Raw genomic sequence first — 20,034 nt, 5'->3', positions numbered from 1 at the left:
GTGTATGCTTCATGATTAATGATTCATGGTGTAATCATAACAACATACAGGAACTCAAGTCCTTTTGTTCACCTGAACTGGAATTCCTTACAATCAAATGCCGACCACATTATCTCCAAAGAGAATTATTTCAATTATAGTCACAACCGTGTAGATCCACCCCTAAGGAGATACCTCTATGGCCCTCAAGGAACTTCACTAGACTCTATGTAAACTGGAAAACATATATCCTGAGGCTGCCTTTATTGCAGCTGGGGATTTTAAACAAAGCTAATTTGAGAACCAGGCTCCCTAAATTCTACGAGCACATTGAGTGTAGCACTTGCGCGGGCAATACACTGGACCACTGCTACTCTAACTTCCGAGATGCATGCAAAGCACTCCCTGCCCTCCTTTCGGCAAATCCAACCACGACTCCATTTTGCGCCTACCGTCCTATAGGCAGAAACTCAAACAGGATGCACCTGTGACGAGAACTATTCAACACTGGTCTGACCAATCGGAATCCACGCATCAAGATTGTTTTGATCACGCGGACTGGGAAATGTTCCAGGAAGCCTCAGAGAATAACATGGATTTATGCGCTGACCCAGTGAATGAGTTTATAAGGAAGGGCATTGGAGATGTTGTACCCAATGTGACTAATAAAACCTACCCTAACCAGAAACCGTGGATATATGGAGGCATTCGTGCATAACTGAAAGAGCGAGACACCGCATTAAACCATAGAAAGATGTCGGGAAATATCGCTGAATTTAAACCGTGTAGTTATTCCCTCTGCAAGGCTATCAAACAAGCGAAATGTTGGTATAAGGACTAAGTGGAACCGCAATTCAACGGCTCAGACACGAGACATGTGTGACAGGGTCTACAGGCAATTACGGAATACAAAGAGAAAACGAGCCACATCATGGACACCGACATCTTGCTTCCAGACAAACTAAACACCTTCTTTGCCTGCTTTGAGGATAATACAGTGCTACCGACACGACCCGCTACCAAGGACTCCTTCTCCGTGGTCAACATGTGTAAGACATCTGGCCCAGACAGCATCCATAGAGGAGTCCTCAGAGCATGCGCAGACCAGCTGGCTGGTGTGCTTACAGACATATTCAATCACTCCCTATCCCAGTCTGCTGTCCCACATGCTTCAAGATGGCCACCATTGTTCCTGTACCAAAGAAAGCAAAGATAACTGAAGTGCTTTGAGAGAATAGTCAAGGATCATATCACCTCCACTTCACCTGCCACCCTAGACCCACTTCCGTTTGCATACCGCCCCAAAACGTCCACAGACGATGCAATCGCCATCACACTGCACACTGCCCTATCCCATCTGGACAAGAGAATACCTATGTAAGAGTGCTGTTCATGTATCTTATACCTTTTTAAAGGTAATCTTGTTGTTAATCCCACCAGTGTCCGATTTCAAATAGAGTTTACAGTGAAAGCACCACAAACGATTATGTTAGTTCACCGCCAAGTCACAGAAAAACACAGCCATTTTTCCAGCCAAAGAGAGGAGTCACAAAAAGCACAAATAGATATAAAATGAATCACTAACCTTTGATGATCTTCATCAGATGACACTCATAGGACTTAATGTTAAACAATACATGTATGTTTTGTTTGATAAAGTTCATTGTTTGTTTGATAGAGTTTACAATGCCGCGTTACGTTCACTAGTTCCAAAAACATCCAGTGATTTTGCATAGCCACATCGATTCAACAAGAATACTCATCATAAATGTAGATGATAATACAAGTTATACACATGGAATTATAGATATACCTCTCCTTAATGCAACCGCTGATTTAAAAAAACCTTTACGGAAAAAGCAAACCAAGCAATAATCTGAGACGGCACTCAGAAAAATAATCAAATTAGCCACCATGTTGTAGTCAACAGAAACCAGAAATCACATTATACAGTGCCTTGCGAAAGTATTCGGCCCCCTTGAACTTTGCGACCTTTTGCCACATTTCAGGCTTCAAACAGAAAGATATAAAACTGTATTTTTTTGTGAAGAATCAACAACAAGTGGGACACAATCATGAAGTGGAATGACATTTATTGGATATTTCAAACTTTTTTAACAAATCAAAAACTGAAAAATTGGGTGTGCAAAATTATTCAGCCCCCTTAAGTTAATACTTTGTAGCGCCACCTTTTGCTGCGATTACAGCTGTAAGTCGCTTGGGGTATGTCTCTATCAGTTTTGCACATCGAGAGACTGACATTTTTTCCCATTCCTCCTTGCAAAACAGCTCGAGCTCAGTGAGGTTGGATGGAGAGCATTTGTGAACAGCAGTTTTCAGTTCTTTCCACAGATTCTCGATTGGATTCCGGTCTGGACTTTGACTTGGCCATTCTAACACCTGGATATGTTTATTTTTGAACCATTCCATTGTAGATTTTGCTTTATGTTTTGGATCATTGTCTTGTTGGAAGACAAATCTCCATCCCAGTCTCAGGTCATCCCAGTCTCTGCTTTTTCTCTACCACATCTCCGGATTCCTACTGCAATCTCTGAACATTTACACCGGATCATCGCAGCTAGCTAGCTGCTCTCCAAGTGGCTACTCCTGGCTAACGTCTCTGTCCTGAAGCAAGCACCAGTTAGCCTGGAGCTAGCCTGGAGCTAGGCCCATCTCCCAACTAGCCAAAGTGGTCTGCCGACGTACCCTTCCAAGGTGGTTTCAACAGGCTCTTCCGTTGCGACGTCGCTGGATGCCCATCTGCTCCTTTTACTCTCTGTTCTGAATGCACTAGACAACCAGTTCTTATAGCCTTTAGAGGTACCCTTATCCTACTCCTCCTCTGTTCCTCTGGTGATGTAGAGGTTAACCCAGGCCCTGCAGCCCCCTGCACCATTCCCATTCCCCAGGATCTCTCATTTGTTGACTTCGGTAAAAGTAAAAGCCTTGGTTTCATGCATGTTAACATTAGAAGCCTCCTCTCTAAGTTTGTTTTATTCACTGCTTTAGCACTCTCTGCCAACCCTGATGTCCTAGCCATGTCAGAATCATGACATAGGAAGTCCATCAAAAATCCTGAAATTTCCATCCCTAACTATAACATCTTCCGACAAGATAGAACTGCCAAAGGGGGCAGAGTTGCAATCTACTGCAGAGATAGCTTGCAGAGTTCTGTCATACTATCCAGGTCTGTGCCCAAACAATTCGAGCTTCTACTTTTAGAAATCCACCTTTCCAGAAACAAGTCTCTCACCGTTGCCGCCTGTTATAAACCCCCTTCAGCCCCCATCTGTGCCCTGGACACCATATGTGAATTGATTGCCCTCCATCTATCTTCAGAGATCGTACTGTTAGGTGACCTAAACTGGGATATGCTTAACACCCAGGCCGTCCTACAATCTAAGCTAGATGCCCTCAATCTCACACAAATTATTAAGGAACCTACCAGGTAAACGCTAAATCTGTAACCATGGGCACCTTCTTAGATATCATCCTAATCAACTTGCCCTCTAAATACACCTCTGCTGTCTTCAACCAGGATCTCAGCGATCATTACCTCACTGCTTGCGTGCTTCCGTGGTCAAACGACCACCCATCATCACTGTCAAACACTCCCTAAAACACTTCAGCAAGCAGGCCGTTCTAATAAACCTGGCCCGGGTATCATGGAAGGATATTGACCTCATCCCATCAGTAGAGGATGCCTGGTTGCTCTTTAAAAGTGCTTTCCTCGCCATCTTAAATAAGCATTCCCCATTCAAAAAATTTTAGAACTGAGAACAGATATAGCCCTTGGTCCACCCCAGACTTGACTGCCCTTGACCAACACAAAGCATCCTGTGGCGTACTGCATTAGCACCGAATAGCCTCGCGATATGCAACTTTTCAGTGAAGTCAGGAACCAATAGACTCAGTCAGTTAGGAGAGCCAAGGCTAGCTTTTTCAAACAGAAATTTGCTTCCAGTAGCACTAATTACAAAAAGTTTTGGGACACTGTAAAGTCCATAGCGAATAGGAGCACCTCCTCCCAGCTGCCCACTGCACTGAGGCTAGGAAACACTGTCACCACCAATAAATCTACGATAATAGATCATTTCAACAAGCATTTTTCTATGGCTGGCCATGCTTTTCTCCTGGCTACCCCTACCCTGGCCAACAGCTCAGCACCACCTGCAGCAACTTGCCCAAGCCCACACTCTGTCAATCACCGCATTCTTATCGCATTCTCAATAGCCTTGGTTTCTCAAATGACTGCCTCGCCTGGTTCACCAACTACTTCTCAGATAGAGTTCAGTGTGTCAAATCGGAGGGCATTTCGTCCGGACCTCTGGCAGTCTCTATGGGGGTGCCACAGGGTTAAATTCTCGGGCCGACTCTTTTGTCTGTATATATCAATGATGACTCTCTTGCTGCTGGTGATTTTCTGATCCACCTCTACACAGACGACACCATTCTGTATACATCTGGTCCTTCTTTGGACACTGTATTAACAAACCTCCAAACGAGCTTCAATGTCATACAACACTCCTTCTGTGGCCTCCAACTACTTTTAAATGCAAGTAAAACTAAATGCATGCTCTTCAATCGATTGCTGCCCTCACCCACCCACCCAACTAGCATCACTACTCTGGACGGTTCTGACTTAGAACATGTGGACAACTACAAATACCTAGGTGACTGGTTAGACTGTGACCTCTCCTTCCAGACTCATATCAAGCATCTCCAATACAAATTAAATCTAGAATCGGCTTCCTATTTCGCAAAACAAAGCCTCCTTCACTTATGCTGCCTAACATACCCTCGTAAAACTGACTATCCTACCAATCCTTGACTTCGGCGATGTCATTTACAAAATAGCCTTCAACACCCTACTCATACTAACTGGATGTGGTCTATCACAGTGCCATCCGTTTTGTCACCAAAGCCCCATATACTACCCACCACTGCGACCTCTATGCTCTCGTTGGCTGGCCCTCACTACATATTTGTTGACAAACCCACTGGCTCCAGGTCATCTATAAGTCTTTGCTAGATAAAGCCCCACCTTATCTCAGCGCACTGGTCACCATAGCAACACCCATTTGTAGCACGCGCTCCAGCAAGTATATTTCACTGGTCATCCCCAAAGCCAACACTTCCTTTGGCCGCCTTTCCTTCCAGTTCTCTGATGCCAATGACTGGAACGAATTGCAAAAATCACTGAAGCTGGAGTCTTATATTTCTCTCTCTAACTTTAAGCATCAGCTGTCAGAGCAGTTTACCGATCACTGCGCCTTTACACAGCCAATCTGTAAATAACACACCCAACTACCTCATCCCCATATTGTTTTTTATCCTCTACGCTCTTTTGAACCCCAGTATCTCTACTTGCACATCATCATCTGCACATCTAGCACTTCAGTGTTAATGCTAATTTGTAATTATTTCGCGTCTATGGCCTATTTATTGCCTTACCTCCCTAATCTTCTACATTTACACACACTGTACTTCGATTTTTCTGTTATGTTTTTGACTGTACGCTTGTTTATGGGTAACTCTGTGTTGTTGTTTGTGTTGCACTGCTTTGCTTTATCTTGGCCAGGTCGCGGTTGTAAATGAGAACTTGTTCTCAACTGGCCTACCTGGTTAAATAAAGGTGAAATACATTTAAAAAATCTAATAAAACCACCTGAGCCGCTGCCTGTTCACAACGCTACCATCCAGAAGGCGAGGTCAGTACAGGTGCATCAAAGCTGTGACCGAGAAACTGAAAAACAGCTTCTATCTCAAGGCCATCACTGTTAAACAGCCACCACTAACAAAGGGTGGCTGCTGCCTACTTACAGACTCAAATCATTGGCCACTTTAATAAATAGATCACTAGTCACTTTAAATAATGGCACTTTAATAATGTTTACATATCTTACATTACTCATCTCACATGTATTGTATTTTATACCATCTATTGCAACTTGCCAACTCGGCCATCGCTCATACATATAAGAACAAGCATTTCGCTACACTCGCATTAACATCTGCTACCATGTGTATGTGACCAATAACATTTGATTTGATTTGAGCCATGGCATGCTACTCATTATGTAAGAAAGCATATTGTGTTAAACTCAACTGGATTCTCCTGAGGGCGGAAGGTAGCCTAGCGGTTAAGAGAGTTGGGCCATCAAGGTCACTAGTTTGAATCCCCGGGTCGACTTGGTGAAACATCTGCTGATGTGCCTTTGATTAAGGCACTTAACTCTAATTTCTTCTGTCAGTAGCTCTGGATAATAGTGTCTGCTAAAGGACTAAAATGTCATTTCTATCTCTGTGTGTTTCCAGGCAGGGGACAAACACTACCACCCCAGCTGTGCACGATGCAGCAGGTGCAACCAGATGTTCACAGAAGGAGAAGAGATGTACCTGCAAGGTGAGTAGCTAGATGGGCTGAAGTTATGCCTGGAGCATTTTACGGATTATTACGGTATAGCTGGGTTGGTTTAGCATGGTCCCTGATCTGCTGTATTGCCAACTCTTAGGTTTGATCATAAATGTTGGCAAGAGAGCACAAACAGATCTGGAACCAGGTTACGTTTGGTCGTCTTTGTTCTCTAATACCATCTGTCTCTGTTCTCTTCCACAGGATCAACAGTGTGGCACCCTGGCTGTAAGAACACAACCAGAACAGAGGAAAGACATAGGGAACGGGTAGGAAATACATCTGCCCATTAACTACCTCTTGTACCTTGACCTTTTTTGCACTGTGCAAGTGTCTCTTCTGTCAGCCATTCCTAATTTGCCCCCTATATCCCGTCCCCTTGGCCCTAAACCTGTTTGCAGATTTGTAAGGTGGAAATAATAAGGTGGAAAATACACCACTACACTGCTTATACCTACCCAGACACCACAAATCTGAAAACATCAAAGGGTTAGAGCCAAAGAGAAGGGATAGGGAGTGATCATTCAGTGATCACACAGACACCTACGGTATGCCTCTCTCCCCCTTTAATCCTATGTCTACCGGTGTATGTAGTGTGTGAGTGTCCTTTGCTCTGTGGTAGTTGTGTGCGTGTGACCTGCCGGTTTTGGGTCAATTCCATTTCAATTCAGTCAATTCAGAAAGTAAGCAGACATTTTGTCATTGGAAAGCATTGAGAAAAAATGTATTTGGAATTAAAATGCCAGTTTACTTCCAGAATTGACTGAATTGAAATGGGATTGACCCCAACCTTGGTGAACTGTGATCTGGCCAGCTGAATGGGCTCCATCTAAGTCAGGTTGGAGAGCCCATGTGTGTGTGACTTCCTGTGAATCCCCCCTCTACCTTCCCTTCCTCCACAGCTGTTGCCTCCGTCACTATTACTCCTCCACAAAACAGAAAGGCAGGTACTGTATTCGCTATTGACTATGCGATGGCATCATCCTGTGTTACTTTCACCACGATGTTGCATAGGTCATAGGACATGATGCGCTGTGTGCTGCCCCCTGCTGGAGCCAGCCTGCAGTGTTAAAATGCTACACACATTTGCATCATACACCTGTATCGCCCTCAAGTAGAAGGAGCATGGGCTAAAGACACAGACATATTTGAGGAGTAGACATGAACAGTGTTCAAATTATACATTGACTCTTGTGGATACCCAATGGCTCTTGCGGGCATCCAATTTGTTGTGGGGGTGCCCAGTCCACTTGTAATTCGGACCATGCAAATAAATATCAAACAATAAATTAATGGTTGTTTTCACCCAAACTACTCTTTAAAAATACCCAATTTAAGGCTTCCCGAGTGGCGCAACGGTCTAAATGCACTGCATGAGGCGGCGCACAATTGGCCAGGCATCGTCTGGGTTAAGGGAGGGTTTCACCGGCCAGGATGTCCTTGTCCCATCATGCTCTAGCGACTCCTGTGGCGGGCCGGGCGCATGTACGCTGACAAAGTCGTAAGGTGTACGGTGTTTTCTCCGACACATTGGTGCAGCTAGCTTCTGGGTTAAGTGAGCAGTGTGTCAAGAAGCAGTGGGGTCGTGTTTCGGAGGACATATGGCTCTCAACCTTCTCCTCTCCCAAGTCCATACGGGAGTTGCAGCGATGGGACAAGACTGTAACTACCAATTGGGGAGAAAAAGGGGTAAAAAGACCCCATTTATAGCAACCATGTGGTTGTGAAAACATGATTCATGTCAATTGCTGCATTCAATCAATACATGAATTCAGGACTGTTGTTTCCATCTGAATTCTTCATTTCCCATTAGAAGGCATGTGGTATTTACAGTATTAAGGACATTACTAATGCTCTCATTCACTTTGCAAGAGGCAAATTATTGATGCCATTGCGAGATTATGTGTTTGTATTTTATTTAAAGATTTAATCTACTTGTCATATGAGGTGTGACAATGTGGGGCATTTAGAGCGCTGGGCCAGTACCAGAAAGGTAATTGGTTCGAATTCCCAAGCCAACAAGGTAAACAATCTGTCAATGTGCACTTGAGCAAGATACTTAATCCTAATTTGCTACAGGAGTGCCGTACTACTATGGCTGACCCTGTAAAACAACACATTTCACTGCACGTAGTATCTGTTGTATGTGACAATAAAGCATCTTCTCATGGAATTTCTAAAACAAATTTAGGTGTTGAACTAGTTTTCCCCTCCTGTTGATGACGCAGTGATTGAGTTGACATACACTATATGTACAAAAATATGTGGACACCCCTTCCAATTAGTGGATTCGGCTATTTCAGCCACACCAGTTGTTGACAGGTATACAAAATCAAGCAAATATTCCTGCCTCTCCATAGACAAACATTGGCAGTGGAATGGCCTTACTGAAGAGCTCAGTGACTGGTAGGCCAGACAAGCTCACAGAACATGACCGGCGATTGCTGAAGCGTGTAGTGTGTAAAAATCGTCTGTCCTCGGTTGCAACACTCACTACCGAGTTCCAAACGTCCTCTGGAAGCAATGTCAGAAACGGCCGAGCAGCTGCACACAAGAGTAAGATCACAATGCCAAGCAACGGCTGGACTGGTGTGAAGCTCACCACCACTGGACTTTGGAGCAGTGGAAATGCATTCTCTGGAGTGATGAATCCCGCTACACCATCTGGCAGTCTGATGGAAGAACCTGGGTTTGGCGGATGCCAGGAAAACGTCACCTGCCCGAATGCATAGTGCCAACTGTAAAGTTTGATGGAGGAGGAATAGTCTGGGGCTGTTTTTCATGGTTTGAGCTAGGCCCCTTAATTCCGGTGAAGGGAAATCTGAACGTTAAAGCATCCAATGACATTCTAGACAATTCTGTGCTTCCAACTTTGTGGCATCAGTTTGGGGAAGGCCCTATCCTGTTTCAGCACGACAATGCCCCCATGCACAAGCGAGGTCCATACATAAATTATTTGTCGAGATTGATGTGGAAGAACTTGACTGGTCTGCACAGAGCCCTGACCTCAACCCCATCTAACAACTTTGGGATGAATTGGAACGCTGACTGCGAGCCAGGCCTAATCGCCCAACTTCAGTGACCTACCTCACTAATGCTCTTATCACTGAATGGAAGCAAGTCCCCGCCTCAATGTTCCAACATCTAGTGGAAAGCCTTCTCAGAAGAGTGGAGGCTGTTATAGCACCAAAGCGGGGACCGACTCCATCTTAATGCCCATGATTTTGGAATGAGATGTTCGACCAGCAGGTGTCCACATACTATTGGTCATGTAGTGTATTTCACTCATCATTTGCAATGGGGGCAAACATAATGCTGTAGCAACTTGAACCCAACACCTAGCAACCTCATCAAGAGGTTAGGATATCTTGGTGTAACAGTAAGAGATACGAACAGGTGTCACTGGACCCGTGTTTGAGTCCTGGTTGGGGCTGTCCCTTGAATTTCCTGCAATGCCGATTGAAAAAGGATGAGATGACATGAGCCAACTGAAAGATAACTAAAAGCTAGCCCAGAGATGCCCTTGAACTTGCACCGAGAGATGTTGTCTTGACATATCCCATTTCTGTTCAATAATGTAACCAACAGTTCTCCTCTTGCAGCCTTCGAGGTCGTCGTCCGAGAGTATCTGTTCCAGACCTGGTTCAAGCATACCTGGCTCACCGGGTCATACCATATATGTGAGTTCTATCTACCGTATATCTTGCCTGGAGACTCACATTCAATTTTTCCACTGCTCTGCTGCATACTTTAGTCTGAGACTACTATCATTGAAGTAGTTTGTGGTGAGGAGTGGCATTAGGGGTGTTGTACAAAACAAAGTAATCAGCGATTGGATGGTCTCTAACCAATCAGAGTATTAAAGCAAATTATGCATTTTAAAACCGGACCCTTTACCCACATGTGTTCTGGCTCTGGCCCAACCAGATTGTGCTTCGCATTCGGTGAAGGTTCGGGGAGGTACTAAAATCCAGACTCATTGCGGAGAATAAACTAACGTCTATGGGCGTGGCATAGCGTTTGGCCGGAGCAGGGAGTCTGGGGAGCCAGGCAAACATACATCTACCTTCACACACGTACTGGGCTGGATGTGCTGCTTCTATTTTTAGAATTTAGGCCACTTCTCCCCTAACGAAGCTTAAAATAAATTGTGACTCCCTGTGTAAACTTTGTCTTACTCCTTTTTCATACCGGTACATAGATTTTCTGTTTCCCCTTACATTGTTCATATTGCTGTTCCCTTACTGCCAATCCTTACTTCATGTAAAACAGAAGGGGCCCTAGGCTTATCAGACTCCCTAATAGTTATTCTATAGACCGTTGCAAATTGATTGTAACTTTCCCAAAATTCCCAGGTATTCCACAAATCCTGGTTGGAAGATCCAGTCAAGAGGGAATAGGCAGCACATCTGTAAATCCTCCAAATGGGATTTCTGGAAAACCTGAGAATTTGGGGAAAGTTCAAGGAATTTTGCAACCCTACTGACCACTAATACTTGCTAGTGTTAACCTGTCTCGGTAGATGTGTGCTTTTAGTTGTGTATAACCTCTCTCGCTCTGTCTCTATGTATGTGTCGATCTGTCTGTCTGTCTGTCTGTGTCCCTAGGCAAAAGTAGACAATGAGATCCTTGATTACAGGGACCTAGCCGCCATTCCCAAAGTCAAAGCCATTTATGACATAGAGCACCCTGATCTGATTACCTATGAGCCTTTGTACACCATGTCCCTGGATGAGAGGGAGGAGAGGAGGGAGAGTGTGGGAGAGGTAATTAGAATGCAACCATGCATGAACGTCTGTGTGTGTTTGCATGCGTGTGTGTGTGTGTGACGCATCATGTAAAAATGAATGAGCCTGCATTCTGAAGTTACAATCGGTGCTAGGTAAGTATTTGTTTGAAAGAAAACGTCTGTGATGCATAAATCATACAATCTTAAGTCATCTTTCTTCCATTTTTCTACCCTGGAAAGTATGTCTGTTGTTGCAGGGTGGAAGGCTGACACTTTTAGTGCATTTCATGTTTAGTCTAGTGTAAATCCTTTCACATTCAGTTTGCTGAGTCACCTTCTGTGTCCACAGCTCCATACTGCGAGAAGGGAGCGTTCCTCCATGCCAGACGACAAGGTAAGGCACCCATTTATTATCATTGGTGGTACATGGTTTTGGTGTGTCTGTTCTTACAGTATGGTAATGTTGGATGTTGATATTAATAAATGTTTTCTTTTTCAGTCCTCAAGAAACATGTCACCTACACCATCTGCAGAGGTGAGTGCCTGTGTCAAGACAGTCAGTGGTTTGATTTATATTAATCTTTACTTGACAGTGGGAGAGTGGCTACGATGTAATTCCATCTGCTTCAAAAACAAAACTTGAAAGTAAAAAAGAGAACACTATCTCAGTACCGCATTACACCATAATACTCTTGTTTAGCGTTCAGGAGGAATAGAATAGAATAACTTAATTGTGTTGCAGAGAGACAGCTTCTGTGGCTGATAATGAAGAGAAGCTCCTTGGATTGATAGTTTGGCAGGTGAGGTCACTGTGTTGTCCCTGTTAGGGCTGCTATGACATGAGGGAACGCATCCTCCAGAGGTCCACCAGTCAGGGTTCTATCGGATCACACGTCTACAATCGCAATAGTTACACCCCGTTGTCACGCTCACCGCAGCATTTTCACAGACCAGGTGAGTGTGCGTGTGTGTGTGTGTGTTTGTCTGTGTAGTTGTGTGTATGTATGTGTGCGTGTGTGCGAGCATGTGTGATTTGTATTGTTATTCTTTACAGGTTGCACGGGAGAAAGAATTGAAAATAGTCTGATAAATACAGTAGGCACTGACTCTCTCCACTATTCCCTTGCGATTTTGACAAGAACACAATACCACTTGTTCACAACTCACAGGAGTAACATTCATGCCTGTCACTCTTTCTTAACCCCACCGTAATCTTAACTCCCCACTGCAGCTGCTCTGTTACTGTCCTCTTTTATCTTTACTCTTCACATCTTCACTGACCACCCTGGTAACACTACAAACTTGAATGAATATTCCTTATAAATACTTTAAATGTAAAATCATTGAATAATGAAATATTTATTTATTATTAATGTACAGTGGCTTGCGAAAGTATTCACCCCTCTTGGCATTTTTTCCTATTTTCCTACCTGGAATTAAAATACATTTTTGGGGCGTTGGTATCATTTGATTGACACAACATGCCTACAACATGCCTACGTATTTTGGAGCAATTACAGCTGCAAGTCTCTTGGGGTGTGTCTCTGTAAGCTTGGCACATCTAGTCACTGGGATTTTTTCCCATTATTCAAGGCAAAACTGCTCCAGCTTCTTAAAGTCGGATGGGTTCCGCTGGTGGACAGAAATATTTAAGTCATACCACCGATTCTCAATTGGATTGAGGTATGGGATTTGACTAAGCCATTCCAAGACTTTTAAATGTTTCCCCTTAAACCACTCAAGTGTTGCTTTAGCAGTATGCTTAGGGTCATTGTCCTGCTGGAAGGTGAACCTCCGTCCCAGTCTCAAATCTCTGGAAGACTGAAACAGGTTTCCCTCAAGAATTTCCCTGTATTTAGCGCCATCCATCATTCCTTCAATTCTGACCAGTGACCAATGCTTCACTGTGGGGATGGTGTTCTCGTGGTGATGTGTTGGGTCTGTGCCAGACATAGCATTTTCCTTGATGGCCAAAAAGCTCAATTTTAGTCTCATCTGACCAGAGTACCTTCTTCCATATGTTTGGGGAGTCTCCCACATGCCTTTTGGCGAACACCAAACGTGTTTGCTTATTTATTTATTTAAACAATGGCTTTTTTTCTGGCCACCCTTCTGTAAAGACCAGCTCTGTGGAGTGTACGGCTTAAAGTGGTCCTATGGACAGATACTCCCATCTCCGCTGTGGTGGTTTGCAGCTCCTTCAGGGTTATCTTTGGTCTCTTTGTTGCCTCTCTGATTAATGCCCTCCTTGCCTGGTCCGTGAGTTTTGGTGGGCGGCCCTCTCTTGGCACGTTTGCTGTGGTGCCATATTCTTTCAATTTTTTTATAATGGATTTAATGGTGCTCCGTGGGATGTTCAAAGTTTCTGATATTTTTTTATTAGCCATTCCTGATCTGTACTTCTCCACAACTTTGTACCTGACCTATTTGGAGAGCTCCTTGGTCTTCATGGTACCACTTGCTTGGTGGTGCCCTTTGCATAGTGTTGTTGCTGACTCTGGGGCCTTTCGGAACATATGAAAATATACTGAGATCATGTGACACTTAGATTGCACACAAGTGGACTATTTTTAACTAATTATGTGACTTCTGAAGGTAATTAGTTGCACCAGATCTTATTTAGGGACTTCATAGCAAAAGGGGTGAATACATATACACGCACCACTTTTCTATTTTTTATTTCTTTGAATTTTTTTAAACAACTTATTTTTTTCATTTCACTTCACCAATTTGGACTATTTTGTGTATGTCCATTAATGCAACAAAATAGGAAAAACGCCAAGGGGGATGAATACTTTTGCAAGCCTCTGTATATATAGTTTATAGTTTATTAATGCAATTCATATACACACCGTTTTTTCATTTGAAGGTGTATCTCATAATACACTTTTTCCTTATTCCTTATCCCCATCTCCTTCGAAAAGTTTTTCCTCCAAGTTTGTTGTTTTCTAGTTTTTACATGATTCCGATTATCTCCCCCTTTTCGTTCACCCTCTCTCACCTCCCCCTCTCTCCCTTCCTAACTGTGGTGTTGGTGTCCACTGGGTCTGTTTCCTCTCTCACCTTTCTTCCACATCTTCCCTCTCTCCCTGCCTCCCTCCCTGTCTTTATCGGTGATGGTATGTCTACTGACTGTATTACTTCTTCCTCGACTCCACACCTCCCTCCTCCTTTTCCACCTCCCCTCCACGTCTCTCTCACATCTCCCCTCCACATCTCCCTCCCCTCCCTACCTGTGGTGGTGTCTCCCCACCGGCTCTGTCCCCCCCCCCCCCCTCTCTCACCTCCCCTCCCCTGCAGAAACTCTGACAGGCATGCAGAAGCTCTGCTCTGACCTGTGCAGTAACAGCCATAGTGACTCCCGCCCCACCTCCCCTTTCAGACACCACTTCCTACCCCATAGCCAAGGTAAGACAGGGCCCTAGTCCCCATGGTCCCTCCACTCTCCCCACTACCAAGGCAAGCTGTGTCACCTCATTCAAGTCTTAATGCCTCATACGCTATCGCTAAACTACTCATGTCCCTACCACATTCTTCAGCCCCTATACAATGCCTAGTGAAAGTCTACACACCCCTTGCACTGCCTTAACATTTGATCTGAAAGGGATTACATTCAAAGTGAAAGAAACATTACAGAGAATTTTCTAAATTAATTTAAAATATATAACAAACATATCTTCACACCCCAGCGTTAAAACTTTGTGAAAGCACCTTTGGCAGCAATTACAGCTGTGAGTGATTTTAAATTTGATTCTACCAACTCTGCACAACGCTTATGGCAACATACTGTATATCCTTTGTTTTTGTCAAAATTGTAATGCCAAAGACACACCAGAATGGATTTCCAAAAAGTGTTGAGTTTTCCTGAGTTTTCCTGCTTGACATTCAGACTACGTTTTTATATTTCTGTCCATCAATGATTTCCAACCAAATTTACTGAGCGTTTAGCAATTTAGACAAAAACAATGGATATATGTTGCCATAAGAGTTGTGCAGAGTTGGTAGAATCTTATTAAAAATTGTTCACTGCTGACAAAGGTATTTCCACCAAGTATTAACTCAGGGGTGTAAAGACATATGCAATCAATACATCTTTGTGTTTTAGTTAATTTATTAATCATTTAATAAACATTTATATATATTTTTATTTTACTTGGGGTATGTAGACTTCCACTAGGCACTGTATACTGTTGCCATGCACATTTGATGTGAAGTGAATGTCAGAAGCTGACTAGCCTTGTCCCAAATCTGTTTGTGCCTTTTTTACCAACTGACTGGCAAACAGATCTGGGACCAGGCTAGAAACGTCTCTTCTGCTGTCATGATATAGACATGCAGCCTAGTTCACTTAGACCAGAGGTTCCCAAACTTTTTCACTCAGGCTCCCCTTCCAGCATTGGGAAACTTTGAAATGTTCCACCCAAGTCACATTACTGACAATTTGCCTGTTTAATGATAAATGTCCATTATGTCTACCTGCACAGCCTGGTCTCCTAGACTAGACATAACATAGTAAATATAAATCCTGGACATTCAAATTAGTATGAGATGTTACGTTTGGTATGGTTACTTAAGACATATGGTTACTTAAGGCAAAAATGAAAGTAGGGTGGATGGGTGGGAGTATAATGCGAACATCTAGCAACCCGGAGGTTGCGAATTCAACTCTCATCATGGACAACTTCAGCATTTTAGCAAATTAGCAACTGTTCAACTTTTACTTACTACATTTTAGCTATTTTGCAACTAAGCATGTTAACTAACCCTTCCCCTAACCTTAACCCTATTAGCTAACTCTAACCCTTTAACCTAACTCAACTCCTAACCCATAGCCGACGTTAACGTTAGCAACCTAGCCACCTAGCTAGAATTCATATTGTATGTTTAGTGAATTTATAATGTATAATACAAATTGTAATTCGTAATTGTAATCTTATGTTACGACATCCACAAATTAACACATACCATACTAAACGTAACATATCATGCTAAATTGAGTTTACGGAATTTCATACAGAAAAATACGAAATGCTCTGAGACCAGGTTGGCCTGCATCCTTTGGTTAGGTCTCATATTACCTCATGGCTACAGTATGTTACTAACATTGTTGGTTGAGATTAGTAGGATTAGGGACGGGTTAGGGTTTGATGAGAAACATTTTTCAGCATCCATCTAGTTAGCATTAATCTGCCAATTGTTTTGGATAAAACATGTTTTTTAAATGATAAACTATATATTAGATATGATATCAGTCTTACGGTCTTTTGTGTTTTGATGCTGTTTGGTTGCATGCTAAGATGTGTCCTCATCCTCATCTACTGTGTTATGATAGGGACAAACAGAGTGAATCTGTAGCTGTACCAAACTCAGAGTTGCATATGGTTCATTCTGTATGCTCAGGTATGCTTCTTGTCTGCTGTATGCTTTAACTACAACATCTGCATGATTTTCCCATCCATTGATTTGGTAATACAGGATCCTTCAATAGTTCTCAAAACTGGATCACTCTTTCAGAGTAAAGTAACATCCACTTGCGTCCATTTTTATGCTTGACCCTAATCTCACATGCCAGACCTTACAGCTATATCCAATACTCAGAGACACGCTTGTCTGGCTCTGCAAGATTAGCTTTCTCCAAATTTATGATTTCCTTATGGTTGCCCTGCTTATATTTTGTTCTTGGTTCTTCTCATCGGAGGCACTGATCCACCCAGCGGGCGGAGCTCCCCTATACCCCAACGGCCAGAGAGCCGGCCGGTCACTCCACCTCTCTCTCTGACCCCTAAACATTTCCACCTCCCAGGTAGGAGATACACGGAGCGCACCCTGTCACTGTTACTGCTACTGGTCACCTGAGACTTTTTATTGCTCTCACGCAACTTCTCTCTACCACTTTTTCCATTTCAATAATGCTTTTGTCTCATGTGTCACTGGAAAAGTGTTTGATACGTATACATGAAATGCAAAACACTGAGCACAAACTGATTGAATCAACGTTGTTTCAACGTAAGTTGTTGACGTATTGTGGCACGGAATCTACATGGAAAATAAATGTAAAAAATGTTGACATAGACAAACGTTGTATAAAATCTGTTGAATTTGTACCTTTAAGATAATGTCAGATCTTCAGCGTTATATCCACTATCAGAAAAACAAACAATAAGCTGGGCATAGTCTACACATAGTCTTTGGTCTCCCATCCAAGGTTTTGACCAAGCCCAGCTATGATATTTGTCATTGACTATTACCAATGTGCTATTGTGAGAATGATTGATGATAGATCCCCACTTAAAAACTAAATACAGTGCCTTGCGAAAGTATTCGGCCCCCTTGAACTTTGCGACCTTTTGCCACATTTCAGGCTTCAAACATAAAGATATAAAACTGTATTTTTTTGTGAAGAATCAACAACAAGTGGGACACAATCATGAAGTGGAACAACATTTATTGGATATTTCAAACTTTTTTAACAAATCAAAAACTGAAAAATTGGGCGTGCAAAATTATTCAGCCCCCTTAAGTTAATACTTTGTAGCGCCACCTTTTGCTGCGATTACAGCTGTAAGTCGCTTGGGGTATGTCTCTATCAGTTTTGCACATCGAGAGACTGACATTTTTTCCCATTCCTCCTTGCAAAACAGCTCGAGCTCAGTGAGGTTGGATGGAGAGCATTTGTGAACAGCAGTTTTCAGTTCTTTCCACAGATTCTCGATTGGATTCAGGTCTGGACTTTGACTTGGCCATTCTAACACCTGGATATGTTTATTTTTGAACCATTCCATTGTAGATTTTGCTTTATGTTTTGGATCATTGACTTGTTGGAAGACAAATCTCCGTCCCAGTCTCAGGTGTTTTGCAGACTCCATCAGGTTTTCTTCCAGAATGGTCCTGTATTTGGCTCCATCCATCTTCCCATCAATTTTAACCATCTTCCCTGTCCCTGCTGAAGAAAAGCAGGCCCAAACCATGATGCTGCCACCACCATGTTTGACAGTGGGGATGGTGTGTTCAGCTGTGTTGCTTTTACGCCAAACATAACGTTTTGCATTGTTGCCAAAAAGTTCAATTTTGGTTTCATCTGACCAGAGCACCTTCTTCCACATGTTTGGTGTGTCTCCCAGGTGGCTTGTGGCAAACTTTAAACAACACTTTTTTATGGATATCTTTAAGAAATGGCTTTCTTCTTGCCACTCTTCCATAAAGGCCAGATTTGTGCAATATACGACTGACTGATTGTTGTCCTATGGACAGAGTCTCCCACCTCAGCTGTAGATCTCTGCAGTTCATCCAGAGTGATCATGGGCCTCTTGGCTGCATCTCTGATCAGTCTTCTCCTTGTATGAGCTGAAAGTTTAGAGGGACGGCCAGGTCTTGGTAGATTTGCAGTGGTCTGATACTCCTTCCATTTCAATATTATCGCTTGCACAGTGCTCCTTGGGATGTTTAAATCTTGGGAAATCTTTTTGTATCCAAATCCGGCTTTAAACTTCTTCACAACAGTATCTCGGACCTGCCTGGTGTGTTCCTTGTTCTTCATGATGCTCTCTGCGCTATTAACGGACCTCTGAGACTATCACAGTGCAGGTGCATTTATACGGAGACTTGATTACACACAGGTGGATTGTATTTATCATCATTAGTCATTTAGGTCAACATTGGATCATTCAGAGATCCTCACTGAACTTCTGGAGAGAGTTTGCTGCACTGAAAGTAAAGGGGCTGAATAATTTTGCACGCCCAATTTTTAAGTTTTTGATTTGTTAAAAAAGTTTGAAATATCCACTAAATGTCATTCCACTTCATGATTGTGTCCCACTTGTTGTTGATTCTTCACAAAAAAATACAGTTTTATATCTTTATGTTTGGAGCCTGAAATGTGGCAAAAGGTCGCAAAGTTCAAGGGGGCCGAATACTTTCGCAAGGCACTGTAGATAGGTTCTCCCGAGTGGTGCAGTGGCACCTCATTGCAGTGCTTGAGGCGTCACTACAGCCCCGGGTTCGATCCTAGGCTTTGTCACAACTGGCCATACCCAGGAGACCCATGCGCTGGCGCACAATTGTCTGGGTTTGGGGAGGATTTGGCCGGAAGGGATGGGTGGCAGTTTGGGAGCCTACAAGCTGACTTCAGTTTAAAGCTGACTTCAGTTGCAAGCTGACTTCAGTTGCAAGCTGACTTCAGTTGCAAGCTGACTTCAGTTGCAAGCTGACTTCAGTTGCAAGCTGACTTCCGGTTTACGTGAGCAGTGTGTCAAGAAGCAGTGTGGCTTGGCAGGGTTGTGTTTCAGAGGATGCATTGCTCTCAACCTTTGCCTCTCCCTAGTCTGTAGGGACAAGACTAATTACCAATTGGATATCATGAAAAAGGGGTAAAAGTATTTTAAAAATATAGGAATAAAAAAAATATAGGAATAAACAAAATAGATTTACTAAGTCATTCCAAAGTGTAGGTTTAACAGAGCTCAGATATCATATATGATATCATCAAGACAGATGGTTGACATTTTACATTGTATTTTTATGTTTGTTGTTTGTAACTGATTTTTTAACTTTATTTTAACTTAACAACTTACTTGTTACTTTTATGTCTTATTCTTATTCGTGTTTTTTAAACTGCATTGTTGGTTAGGGGCTTGTAAGTAACATTTCAGTGTTGTATTCGGCCCATGTGACTAATACAATTTGATTTGATTTTTGAATGACACAATTTAGGCTTATATAGCATTTGCAAAGTCATCAAAAGCTATTGTTTCATTTCAACCCAGAATTCAACATAAAATAGACAATACAATAGGCCTAGGGTTTTAAGCTTTGGCTGATTTTCAAACTGAATGATATTTAGTGATTGAAAACTGTTTGGTTGTCAACACAACAAAATATCAACATTTGAAGGAGATGAAGCCTCTATATTCTG

At 42.8% G+C, this 20,034-nt stretch overlaps 1 protein-coding gene across 8 annotated transcripts in view; it reads left to right on the top strand.

Annotated features, from left to right (window-relative positions):
- The window catches only part of ablim1a (actin binding LIM protein 1a), a 146,388-nt gene that overhangs the window by 108,601 nt on the left and 17,753 nt on the right, over positions 1–20,034 (top strand). For 3 of the 8 annotated variants that reach the window (XM_036980840.1, XM_036980832.1, XM_036980848.1), the window contains exons 7-16: positions 6,298–6,385; positions 6,599–6,663; positions 7,297–7,341; positions 9,997–10,074; positions 11,002–11,160; positions 11,473–11,517; positions 11,623–11,658; positions 11,951–12,077; positions 14,424–14,531; positions 16,822–16,926. In XM_036980840.1, the coding sequence (XP_036836735.1) occupies positions 6,298–6,385; positions 6,599–6,663; positions 7,297–7,341; positions 9,997–10,074; positions 11,002–11,160; positions 11,473–11,517; positions 11,623–11,658; positions 11,951–12,077; positions 14,424–14,531; positions 16,822–16,926 (856 nt within the window). The remainder of the gene's footprint in view (positions 1–6,297; positions 6,386–6,598; positions 6,664–7,296; positions 7,342–9,996; positions 10,075–11,001; positions 11,161–11,472; positions 11,518–11,622; positions 11,659–11,950; positions 12,078–14,423; positions 14,532–16,821; positions 16,927–20,034) is intronic. The other 5 variants (XM_021605935.2, XM_021605901.2, XM_021605943.2 and 2 more) reach the window with 2 other exon arrangements.

This window comes from Oncorhynchus mykiss, chromosome 1 (assembly GCF_013265735.2).
Source record: "Oncorhynchus mykiss isolate Arlee chromosome 1, USDA_OmykA_1.1, whole genome shotgun sequence".
In the NCBI taxonomy this organism is placed as follows: domain Eukaryota; kingdom Metazoa; phylum Chordata; class Actinopteri; order Salmoniformes; family Salmonidae; genus Oncorhynchus; species Oncorhynchus mykiss.
This window is presented reverse-complemented; position numbering and strand designations above follow the sequence as displayed.